The 12,110-nt window shown below is 40.2% G+C and overlaps 2 protein-coding genes across 2 annotated transcripts in view; both read left to right on the forward strand.

The window, feature by feature from the left end:
- LOC102825399 (ribose-phosphate pyrophosphokinase 2-like) overlaps positions 1-672 on the forward strand; it is a 995-nt gene extending 323 nt beyond the window's left edge. The window contains exon 2 of the mRNA XM_006869417.1: positions 4-672. Coding sequence (XP_006869479.1) covers positions 4-672 — 669 coding nt within the window. The remainder of the gene's footprint in view (positions 1-3) is intronic.
- IQCG (IQ motif containing G) overlaps positions 1-12,110 on the forward strand; it is a 77,976-nt gene that overhangs the window by 23,135 nt on the left and 42,731 nt on the right. The window contains exons 4-5 of the mRNA XM_006869379.1: positions 4,203-4,331; positions 5,428-5,509. Of these exons, the coding sequence (XP_006869441.1) occupies positions 4,203-4,331; positions 5,428-5,509 (211 nt within the window). The remainder of the gene's footprint in view (positions 1-4,202; positions 4,332-5,427; positions 5,510-12,110) is intronic.

Raw genomic sequence — 12,110 nt, forward strand, 5'->3', positions numbered from 1 at the left:
CGCCAAGATAAGAAGGACAAGAGCCGGGCTCCCATTTCTGCAAAACTTGTGGCCAACATGCTCTCGGTGGCTGGGGCGGACCACATCATCACCATGGACCTGCATGCCTCGCAGATCCAGGGCTTCTTCGACATCCCGGTAGATAACTTGTATGCGGAGCCTGCGGTCCTGCAATGGATCCGGGAGAACATCACCGAGTGGAGGAACTGCATCATCGTCTCCCCGGATGCGGGCGGCGCCAAAAGGGTGACATCGATTGCCGACAGATTGAATGTGGAGTTCGCTTTGATTCACAAAGAGAGGAAGAAGGCAAATGAGGTGGACCGGATGGTTCTGGTGGGTGACGTGAAGGACCGCGTGGCCATCCTGGTGGACGACATGGCCGACACTTGTGGTACAATATGCCACGCTGCAGACAAGCTACTCTCGGCTGGAGCCACCAAAGTCTACGCGATCCTGACCCATGGAATCTTGTCTGGGCCAGCCATTTCCAGAATCAATAATGCTGCCTTTGAGGCGGTGGTCGTCACAAACACAATTCCGCAAGAGGACAAAATGAAACTCTGCTCCAAGATTCAGGTTATCGACATTTCCATGATACTGGCGGAGAACATACGTAGGACACACAACGGTGAATCTGTGTCTTACCTGTTCAGCCATGTTCCCTTATAACTCTCTTGTCCAGCAAGCCCACTCTGACTTTTTTCTCTGTCTGTTTTGTTTTGTTTTTAGCATTAGGACTAACAATGATAGGATAATGAATAGTGAAAAACATTGCATCTTTTTTTCTCTGAGATTCATCCCCCCCTAACCCGCCCCCCACTTTGAAAGCTTGAGACCACTCATTTCTGGATGTGCGGGGAGGGCGGTGGTTAAATGTTTGTGCCTTCTTTCTGTTTCTGTTCTGACAGGTTACCTTTCCCTTTGTTCTTTCTGTCCTTTAAGGCCACACGTTGCAAGTATACAGTTTCATTGTGGGAGCTTACAGTTTACACACACATCCAGAGTTGCCAAAAGTTAATTGCCAACTAAAGGCACTCGTGTTAATATATTGTGATAATCTTTTTTTTAGTAAAATAAAATCAGTTATAAATTTTTGTTCTTATTTTAGTAACCAGGGTTGAAATAAATCACCTTGGTTAGTGTGTTTAATTTGAACCAATTTTTTTTTAGCTTAAAATGGCCATTATGCATCCAGTTTTCCACAACTGTCAGAGCTGATACCATGGAGTTTAGTGTCATTTTTGTTGTTGTTGTTTTTAATGGCCACTCCTGGAAACTAAGTTGTAACTCCAACTTGGAATCCTAGAATGTCGTTCCAACATAGATCTGATTTTGAGATGTAGCCTCAGAGCACTGCCACCTCCCTGCTCTCACCCTCAATGCTTTGAGGTGCCTCTCACCAGTCCTCCCAGGTGGCCTTCACATGTCCTCAACCCCCACCCTCACATTTACCAATCTGATTAGTTTTTGACATAACTAAAAAGGCACATTTTTTTATAAGTGCTACCAAATAACACATTTAAGCATTATATCGTTATTATATTTTTTATAAAGTGTTCTTTCACCTTTAGTAATTGCAGAGAGCAAGTCTCTCAGCAAGTGATGATTTTAAATAAAAGTTGTTATGTGAAAAATGTCAGGAAAGGAGGCCTATGAGAAAAGTACAACATTCTCCTCATTTCTCCTTGAGGAGAATGTTAAAAAAATAGCCCCAATGGCCATGGAAGGGAGATCCCCTGAAGCTGCATTATCCACACACAGCTCTTTCCAGCATTTTCCTAAGGAGGTGCCTCACTGCCACTGTGGCAAGAGTCAAGCATCAGACTTTTAAAATTTATGAGATGTGCATTGGTGGGATATCCAGCTGAATAATTTAATCTCTCCCTCCCCAAAGAAGAGGATGTACCAACATAGACAAAGCCTTGGAATAATAACTCGGAGAACATTTCTTTGACCAAAATTCTGCACATGGAAAATCAGAGCTGTTTTGGACATTAACAAACTTGACCACAGTGGAGGCTGCATTGAAGTTAGAAAGCAATGTTTTTGTTGTAGTTGCAGAAACTAGCATTTTTGTGTACCTTCAAATGACTATTGGGAAAGATTAATATTGTAGCTTGGCAAAATCAGCTATGTAAAAACCAGATGGGGAATCCAACTCAAAAGAATTGGCTTGAGATGTGTAAAGAGCCTGATTTGATGCTATGTAACTTTTATTAACTAAGATACATGTATGCTATTTGTATTTGTTTGGATTTTTTTGTGTAGAAAAGTAGAAATGTAGCTGTTAACACACATAAGCTATCAGCTTGATACACATGTGTAGACATGTTGACATTAATGAAAGTATAAGTTGATTTTTAAATTTTCATTTTATCTGAGATCATGATCTGTATATTAAAAAAATGAGTGTAAAAATCTGCGTCACTATTCTCTGAGTTACAAAATTATTGCTTCTCTCAGTATAAATAACCTATCTATCTTTGTATTTTAAAGTTTTATTAAATACATTTAGAAACTAATTTGACTAAGCTTAGACATGCACAGTGGAAATGTGGATACGTAGTCTTTGATGGTTCCCAACAGAGCTCTGGTGTGACACTATAGGATAAGCAATGGACTGCTACCAGCAAGGTCGGCAGTTCAAGTCCACCAGCCACTCTCAGCTATCAGGACCTAATCTCCCTCCTGTCAAAAAAATTTTTTCACAAAATTAAAAAAAAAAAGATTCTTCCTAATAAGCCCCCATGAGCATCCTTTGTGTAACCTTGTGTGAATTATTGTTAATAAATTATGTAAAATAGCAAGTGTAATTCGTGTTTCAAAATACCAAATTGCAGTTTTTTAAATTCTTCACTAAGAAGAGAGATAACATGGTGAGTTATAGAGAGCAATTGAGTAGAAGCCAGTAAACATGGGTTACATCGTTCTAGCTCTTTTTTAAACTAGTTATGTGACCTTGGGTAGGTCATTTAACTTTGTTCTTATTGCTAGGTGCAGTTGAGTTCTGACTCATAGTGACCCTGTATAGGGTTTCCAAGGTACTTAGTAGCTGGTGAGCTTGAACCGTCGACCTTGTGGTTCAAACAAACTTTACAGTCCAACACATTAACCCACAGCGCCACACCAGGACTCCATATACTCTAAAATGTATAGACTTGATCCACAGCAAGGTAGGCAGTTCAAACTCACCAGTTGCTCCTTGGAAACCCTCTACAGGGTTGATATGGGTTGGAACTGACTTGACAGCACCTAACAACAAAATGTATGGGTTTGGTTTGCTACTTCTGGTTATTTTTGTTGTTTTTGCTTAACTTTTTAAAATTAGGAAATGTTTTTAAAGTATAGAAAAGTATAGTGAATAAAGTAATGGACACATACATATGAAATCACCAATTTTAACACTTTAATATGGTTGCTTTAGAACTTAATTTTTTTTTTAAGACGTAAACTGTTTCAGATTGAAGCCTCCAATCAATCCCAGTCCCTTTACTTTGCTCCGGAAGATAAACACTTCTGAATTTGATGTTTATCATTCTCTTGCAATTTGTGATACTTCTATTAAGTAATATGTAAAATAGTTTTACCTGTCTGTTATGATGCTATAGGGTAAGCACTGAACCACAAGGTAGGTTTGAACTACAGAGTCAGCAGTTCAAACTCACCAGCCGCTCCTCAGAAACCCTATACAGGGACGCTATGAGTCGGAATCAACTCGATGTCACTTAAAAACAAATGTTATATACATGATATCATACTATATGTTTGATATTTATTATTTTGGTGTATAGATTTCTCAGGTTAAAGTTTTCTTAGAATTTTTGTTATTTGTTTCTAAATGATGAGCAAGTGTTGAATATTGTCAATTGCTTTTTTGGGGTGTGGTGCTGTGGGTTAATGTGCTGGACCTCAAGGTCGGTTTGAACTGCAAGGTCAGTGGTTCAAACTCACCAGAAGCTCTTCAAGGTCACTCTGGGTTGGAACCCACTCGACAGCACACAACATTAAGATGACCACAGGGCTTTTCTCCTTCCGCCTATTTCGGTGGGGAACTATACATATTAATAGATTTTCTGATGTTATTTTTATATTCCTAGGATAATGCCAACTTAGTTATGATATTCCTTCTGGGCCGTAACTTGTGTGGTTTATATAGCTGTTTATGGATAGTAACTCAACTTTTTTGTTTCTTATTCCAGGCAATTTTTCAGTGATGTCATTACAAATACCATGCAGGAGTTGGAAGATTCAGGCACTTTCACTATTCTCCTGCAAACTTTGAGCAAAGAGAGAGAAAACAAAATGCATTTCTACGACATCATTGCTAGGTCAGCTTAATATTAGGCTTAATTGCTTTGGTGTATTTTAAAATGCTTATAAATTGAGACTGCTAAAGTCCTTGATTTCTAAATCAAACCAATGTATGCATTCCAAGAAGGATGGCTAAAAGTAAAAAAATTGGGGTTCTATTCCTAGCTCTGGACTTCTGGTGTGGCATTGCCGGTTAATGCGGAAAACTGCAACGTCTGTGTGGGCCATTAAGGCTGGCAGTTCTAACTCACCAGCTGCACCTTGGAAACCCTGTATAGGGTCGCTATGAGTCGGATCCTGACTCGATGGCACTTAGCAACAACAACAATAGCAATTCCTAGCTCTGGTGTTGGGACAATAGCTCAGATGTCTGGGCCTCAATATCTGTATCTACAATATGGTATGAATGCAAGACTGACTGTAAGTGAAGACAAAGGCAAGGTCTAAGGATGGTCCCCCTAAGGATGGGGAGTTCTTGAGCCAAAGTTGACCATCAGTGGAGTGTTGGGTCTTTCAGGAAAGGGTTTGCTTTAGTATCTCATCCACATTCAATAATTAGCTGAGAGCAGTTTGTGGAAAGTGATGGATTTCAGAGCCCAGCAGCTGGGGCCCTACTCATTTCTGCGCCCTATAGTTGAAAGTCTGTGAGGTGCATTCTCATCTCTACCACAGCGAGTTACCTAAGATCTCTAAGCCACATTTTCTCATCTGTAAAATAATGATCGAGAATTCCTCCTAAGATTATTGTGGGGTAAAAATATGCAATTATTAAAATGTTCAGAATAAAAGTAATTCTTTTTCCGCTCCTTCTCCCGCACCTTTTCTCAGCAACAGATATTACAGATATAACAACGATAATGTCACAAAACTCTTTCCTATTTACTAAAACCATATTCATTTATAAATAACTACTAGCTCCACTAGCATCACCTAGGAGCTTGTTCATGATGCAAATTGCTAGGCCCCATCCCAAAACTACAGAATCAGAATTTCTGGGGGTGAATCCCAGGTAGCTGGTGTTTTTTGTTGTTGTTTTTAACGTAATGGGCAATCCATGAGCACACTAAAGTTTGAGAAGCACTGCTCTAAACAAATCATTCTTATTTCCTTTAGCGAGGAGAAAGGAAGAAAAAAGATAAAATCTCTTCAAAAAGAACTACTTAATGCCAAAAAAGAACGGCAGGTTGAAATACAGGTAAGAATTACTTTAGATAAACAGGGCAACACCAGACATTATGGAGCTAAAACAACAATATAGATACCATCTTTCTTAAGCAAAGGAAAGTGACATGTGAAGATGATTGTTTCACCTGGGGTGACCTTACGTGGGAAATACGAAGAGTAACTACAAAGCAGGAGCCCTGGTTGCCAAGTAGTTACGCACTCTTCTGCTAAAGGAGAGTTCCAGAGGGCTAACTCAGCAGCCACTTGGAGTGAGAAAAATGTGGCAGTCAGATTCCCTAAAGATTACAGCTTTGGAAATATATAGGGCAGTTCTACTCTATCTGATAGGGTTGTTTGAATCAGAATCGACTTGATGGTTTCATTTGGGTTTTAACTAGAGTGTTGGATGAAAGAGTATGACCCAACTAAAACACAGAGAGAGACAACAACTCTCTGAAGCTTGGTTTGTTTTTACCCCTCAGATCCCTTCTCAATCTCACACACACACACACACACACACACACACACACACACACACTCCTTTCAAAGGAAACCTTGTTCCAAGCAATCTTTTTTATTCCAATACCCCAGACTGAAGAACGCATTCTTAGATAGACCGTTAAGCACAATACAAACCTTGTTATACATTGTGATAGGCTTAATAATGTCATTTGTATTATATTTCAAGTACAAAGTAGATTTAATGAGCTTTTGTGGTCACTAGCATCCATCACATCTAATTTACTTCAGTAAGAAAATGCAACCAAGTTTTAAACAAATGACTTGCAAAACAATGTTGGGGCTACAACCTAGTTGATTAAGGATTAGCACCACCAGGATGATAAACTGTGTTAACAAGTAAGAAAGTTAAAAAGTATGGCTTAATATCAGTGTTTAATTGCTTACTTTTTGTACAAGATGATGCTTTACAACAGTGACTCTTAATTATTAGCCAATGTCTAAATTGCCCATCCTTATCTACACTTTGTATAGAGGGGGTGGGAATGATCCTCCCTGTAAAGATTTGTTCCCTCTTTTGAGCTACTGCATCCATAGGTATAGGTCAAGTTCATCAAATTGTATCAGATTACTCTTTTTTGCTTCTTTTTTCTTCTTCTAGTTGAACTCTGATCATCCAGTCATTGAAGCCAGGATAAGTGGGTATTATCTGCAAGTGTGGGTGTTCTTATGCATATGCCCTCTCTTTTTATCAGCTAAATGCTTCACTCTCCACTCTAGTCCTCTGTGGCGATGTCACTGACCCTGGGCCCAGGAGTCCCCAGGTCTTGCCACACTGCTGGCCAACCAGGTCTCCATCTGAGTTCACAGGAGTCTATTGAACGTGGTTGGACTTAGCTCGCAGCTTCATTTCTGTTTTTCCCTTACTTCCCCTTATTGGTGACCAACGTGGTCACCAATCATAGCACATGTCTGCTCGTTATTCCCAAAGTGGGTGCAGGAGAGACATAATAGCAGAGTTCTTGGCTGTAAAGAGTTCCTATAGGCCTAGGTGTTGTCTATATTCAGGGCACTCAATCCAGAAGTAGTTCAGGAGGCCCAGAACAGAGCTGGTTTACATGTCTGTTAGGACCACAGGGTAGCTGGAGGAGGAGGGAGAGGGGAAGCAGAGTGACTGTTTATAAGAGTTTTCTCCAAGACAAATATTGGTCTGGTGGCTCTGTGGTTTCTATAGGTCTGGAATTGAGCCTGCCTGAAACCAGGCACCAAGGCGGCATAGCCGGCATCTACCTCACACTGGTGAGATTCACAAAGATGTACCTCTGAATTTCCGGAGAGCAGGGTCTGCTGTGGGGGTAGAGCAGAGTGGGGACTGGCCACACCTCTGGTCACCAGGGGAGTGTAGGAAAACAGAAGGAATTATACCTTTCCTGTTGCCCTTTGAATCCATTCTGCCAGACTGCTTTATGTAGCCAATGCTGTTTGCAAAAGTTCAAGATGGCCAAGGCACATCCGGCCAGCTCACTTATCAGTCTCCTTTCACCATCCCTACTCAGTTTCTTCTGCCAGTTAAGTATTCAAGTCTCTTTTCTAATCTTTCTTTGGAATCTCAGGCTTCCAGGATTATCACCTGTGTAAGTTTCATCTTGTCTTCCATATCTTTGTTGTAGAGGGTCTGTGTAGTATGTCTGCCTATTCTGCCATCTTGTCGGAAGTCTTATAAATTGTATTTTTTTGAAAACCACTTTTCTTCTCTGGAAAGCTTCCCCAAAATTGGTTTGTGGTTAGGTTTTCTCTAAAGTCATTTTTTGTAAGTGATTCTTCATGCACATGCAAACACATTATTGGGTAGAACTGTTGAGTAACACGGGAGTGCAGTGGCTCCATATGATAAACACTGGACTGCAAACCACACAGTTCAAGGTTCAAGCCCATCACCTGCTCCAGAGGAGAAAGATGAAGTTTTCCGTTCCCTAAAAGATTTAAAGCCTTAGAAACCCTATATAAGGTCTCTATAAGTCAGAACTGTCCCCACAGCACTAAACAACAACTGGGCAATAGAGTCTACCTTTTGTTCATGTTGATAATATCCACATTTTCCAGAATAGTAGTTCTCAGCATTGGTGTATCAGAATTACAATTACTCTAGATCATCACCAATGATTCATAATGTGATTTTTGCTATTTCTAGTGGATGTATAAATAGGCCTCCATATGGTTTCAATTTGCATTTGTATATTTTTAAATTAATAGGAAATTAACAGTCTTATATTTACCTGGTGGTGTCGTTTTTGTTAAGTGCTGTAGAGTCAGTTCCGACGCATAGCAACCCTGTATAGGGTATCCGAGAAGTGGCTGATAAGCTTGAACCACCAACCTTGTGGTTCAAACTGGCCTTGCAGTCCAGAACATTAACCCACAGCACTACACCAGGACTCCTAGATTTAGTATATCTTGAAGTCCACATTTGCCACTACTGATTATTTCTCTTAGGTTTTGTTTTTTTCTTGTTAACATAGAAATGTGTTTCTTTTTACTTCGTTCCTGAAGGATATTTTCACAGGATATAAAATTTGGGATGACAAATTTTTCTTTCAGAATTTTAAAGATGTTGTCTTTTGACTTTAATTGTTTCTAATGAGAAAATAGTGACTATTCAAATCTTTGGTTCCCATTGAGTAATATAGTGATTTTATCTGCCTGCTTCTGAGATTTTATTTTTATATTTGAGATTTTATATAATGTGTTTCAGCATTTGACCATGCTGTGCCCAGATGTGATTTTCTTTATATTTATTCTGCTCAAGGTTCACTATTACTATTTTACTCTTTGTTCAAAAAATTGAATAATTTCTATTAATCTTCAAGTTCATTGATTTTTTCATTTATTACCTCCATTCTGCTGGTAAGCAAATCTCATAAATTTTTATTTTAGATATGTTTTTCAGCTTTAGAATTTGAATTTGGTTCTTTTTTATAGTTTCTGTATCTCTGGTGAGATTTCCTATCTTTTAATATTCAGGAGTAGCAAAGTAGTTCCTTTACTTTATTGAACATTCTATAAAATCCGTGTCTACTAATTCCAACATCTGGACATTTCAAGGTCATTCTTTGTTGATTGTTCTCTCAAGAATAGTCAACATTTTCCTGTTTCTTCAATGTGGAGCAATTTTGGATTATGTTCTCTGTTGTGTTGAAGTGACTCTGCATTCTATTCCAGTCCTCCTAGGTGTACTGACATTTTTGTTTTAGCAGGTGATTTAGTTAAATTCAAACTGAAAACTCTCTCCGACTTATAGTGGGTAGCAGCTCTAATCTCACTTCAGTTGTTTTTGCCCTTAGTTGGACTGCTTGAAATCTTTCTGGCATCTGTGTGGTTTGGAAACCTGCCAGAGATTTGGGCAAAGCTCATACACAAAATTGGAAACTCTCCTTCTCCAATTTTCTTTCTAAAGTTTGTCCACTCATTTTTCAGTGGGTGCCATACAGAGGTTCATCATGTAAGAAATCTGTCTTATACTTGAAAGTCTGAGTTTGGTACCTTCTTGAGTTACAGGGTGTGTAGTTTTTGTTTAGCTTGCTAGTGCTACATCTAGTCTGTTCCAGACCTATGGCTTTATGCTGATCAGAAGTTCCCGAAAGCAACTGCCTTTAGCTCATCCTACTGCATCCAGCTTGTACAATAAGCCATTTCAATACTGGAACTACCACTGAGATGCTTATCCTTGGAGAGGTTATGAGAACAGGAAGGCAAAGAGTTGTTTCCCCACTGGGCCTGACTTCTCATTTCCCTTAATGTTATTGGTGTGTGCTGCCGAGTAGATTCCAACTCGTGGTGACCTTATACGACAGAGCACCACTGCTCCATAGGATTACCTAGGCTATAATCTTCACAGGTTCAGATTGCCACAGAGCAACCGGTAGGTTCAAACCACCAACCTTTAGGTTAGCAGCCATGTGCTTAACCACTGTGCCACCAAAGTGTCTATATAATAACATATGTTGTTGTTGCTTGTTGTTAAGCGCCGTTGAGTTGGTTCCAACCCATAGCGGCCCTGTATATGGTTTCTGAGGAGCAGCTGGTAGTCTGGCACATTAACCCCCAATGCCATACCATTGTTATTGGTGGTGGTGGTGGTTATGTGCTGTGGAGTTGGTTCTGACTCATAGTGACCCTGTACAGGGTTTCCGAGGCTGTAAATCTTTACTAGAGCAGAAAGCCTCATCTTTCTCACACGGAACAGCTGGTAGTTTCAAACTGCTGACCTTGCAGTTCACAGCCCGATTCATAACCACTACGCTAACGGAGCTCCTTACACCATTGTTACTAGATTCCATCAAATCAGTGCCAACTCTGTAGAAATGTATGGGCTGGGCTGGGAAGTAGGAACGCTGGAGACAGTAAGCATAAGCTACCCTAACCCATGGCCATTGCACATGGTCAACGTGGTTTCCTCCAGGGTCTGTGTAATTTCCTTCCTACACCACCTATAAGTGTTTCCTTGATTCAAGAGAGCTTTACTTTCATTCAATCACCTCAAAAGAGATGCAGCCCCCAAAGGCCAATTCTTGACCTAAACCAAAGTCCCACCTTCCTGATTTTTTGGATCTAAAATGTAGATAAATGTCGCAGGTGGCAAGCATGCTTAGTGGCACCAGAGATCAGATCAGTAAGTGTTCTTGCAAGTGGATGCAGGAACAGAAAGTCACAGCATAGCAGAAGAGGGTGCAACTGCTTACTGACGGACAGCTACTTCCAGGGGAGCCCCCTGCCCCCCGCTCCACGCCTAAATGTGGTTCCCCGGTCTGTTTTTGCAAATAAAGTTTTTTCTGTCACACACACACACACACACACACAAAAAAAAATCAGTGCCAACTCACAACAAACCCATGCACAACAGAATAAAACTCTGCCTAGTTCTGCACCATCTTCACAATTGACCCCATTGTTTCTGCCACTGTGTCAATCTATCTTTTTGGGGTTCTTCCTTTTTTTCACTGGCTTTCCACTTTATCAAGCATAATGTCCTTCTCCAGGGACTGGTCCTTCCTAACAATATTTCCAAAGAATGAGAGGTGAAGTTTCACCATTCTCTCTTCTAAAGAGCATTATGGCTGTACTTCTTCTAAGACAGATTTGTTTGTTCTTGTAGCTGTCTGTGACACTTTCAAGACTCTTCTCCAACACCATAATTAAAATGCTTCAATTCTCCTATGGTCATCCTTATTCATTGTCCAACTTTCCCATGCATATGAAGTGATTAAAAATACCATGTCTTGGGTCAGGTGCACCTTAGTCCTCAAAGTGACCTTTAACACTTTAGACAGATCTTGTGCAACATATTTGCCTAATGCAATATGTCTTCTGATTTCTTTTTTTTTTTAATTTAAGTTTTTATTGTGGATTGAGTGAAAGTTTACAGGGCACTTCATCAGTTTCACAGTCAACAATTCATATAACTTGTTTCATTACATTGATTATAATCCCCTCCATATACCATCAGTTAAAAGTATTTCTCTCTACCCACTTTAGCTTTTTTTAAAAAACACACAAACAAAAAAACCCACTCAGGCATATATAATAGTTTACATCTCCAAAGGGCAAATTCTGCAAGTCTGCTCCTGGCCACCAGTTCTCAGTCCTTCTCTTCTTAGTTGATAAATCTAGAGTCCTCAGCCGTGCCCCCTCTCCATGCCCCCATCTCTGCCTCCATCTCTGGCGCTGCTGCTTCTCTGGATAAGGTCCCACATTCTATTTGTGCATTCCTCTCTTGATGGTCCTAGGGTCCTCTGTTTCTGGACTTTAAGATTAACCACTCCCCTTTTTTTGGTACAAAACTTCTACCTTTGCAATTGTGACAGTCACGAGTAGTCATGATAACAGTTATTCACTATTGAATCTTACAAATTGTATCCCCATCTCCTTTCACCAGACCCATCTAGACAAGAAGATAGCGATTCAGTGGGACTCTTTCTTTCCCCCGCCCCCCACTCTTAAACTAAGCTCCCTCTTGAAACCTTGTAAGCCAGTCACTTCGTGCCCCTATTGACCCCTCATTTTAGATAGCCAATGTCTAAAGTTGCCCGTCCCTATCTACCCTGTGCACAGAGAGGATAACATTGATACTTGATTTGAAGACTCCTTCCCTCTCTGTTGGTATTTAGAGTAACTAC

Source organism: Chrysochloris asiatica, unplaced genomic scaffold (assembly GCF_000296735.1).
Source record: "Chrysochloris asiatica unplaced genomic scaffold, ChrAsi1.0 scaffold00130, whole genome shotgun sequence".
NCBI lineage: Eukaryota > Metazoa > Chordata > Mammalia > Afrosoricida > Chrysochloridae > Chrysochloris > Chrysochloris asiatica.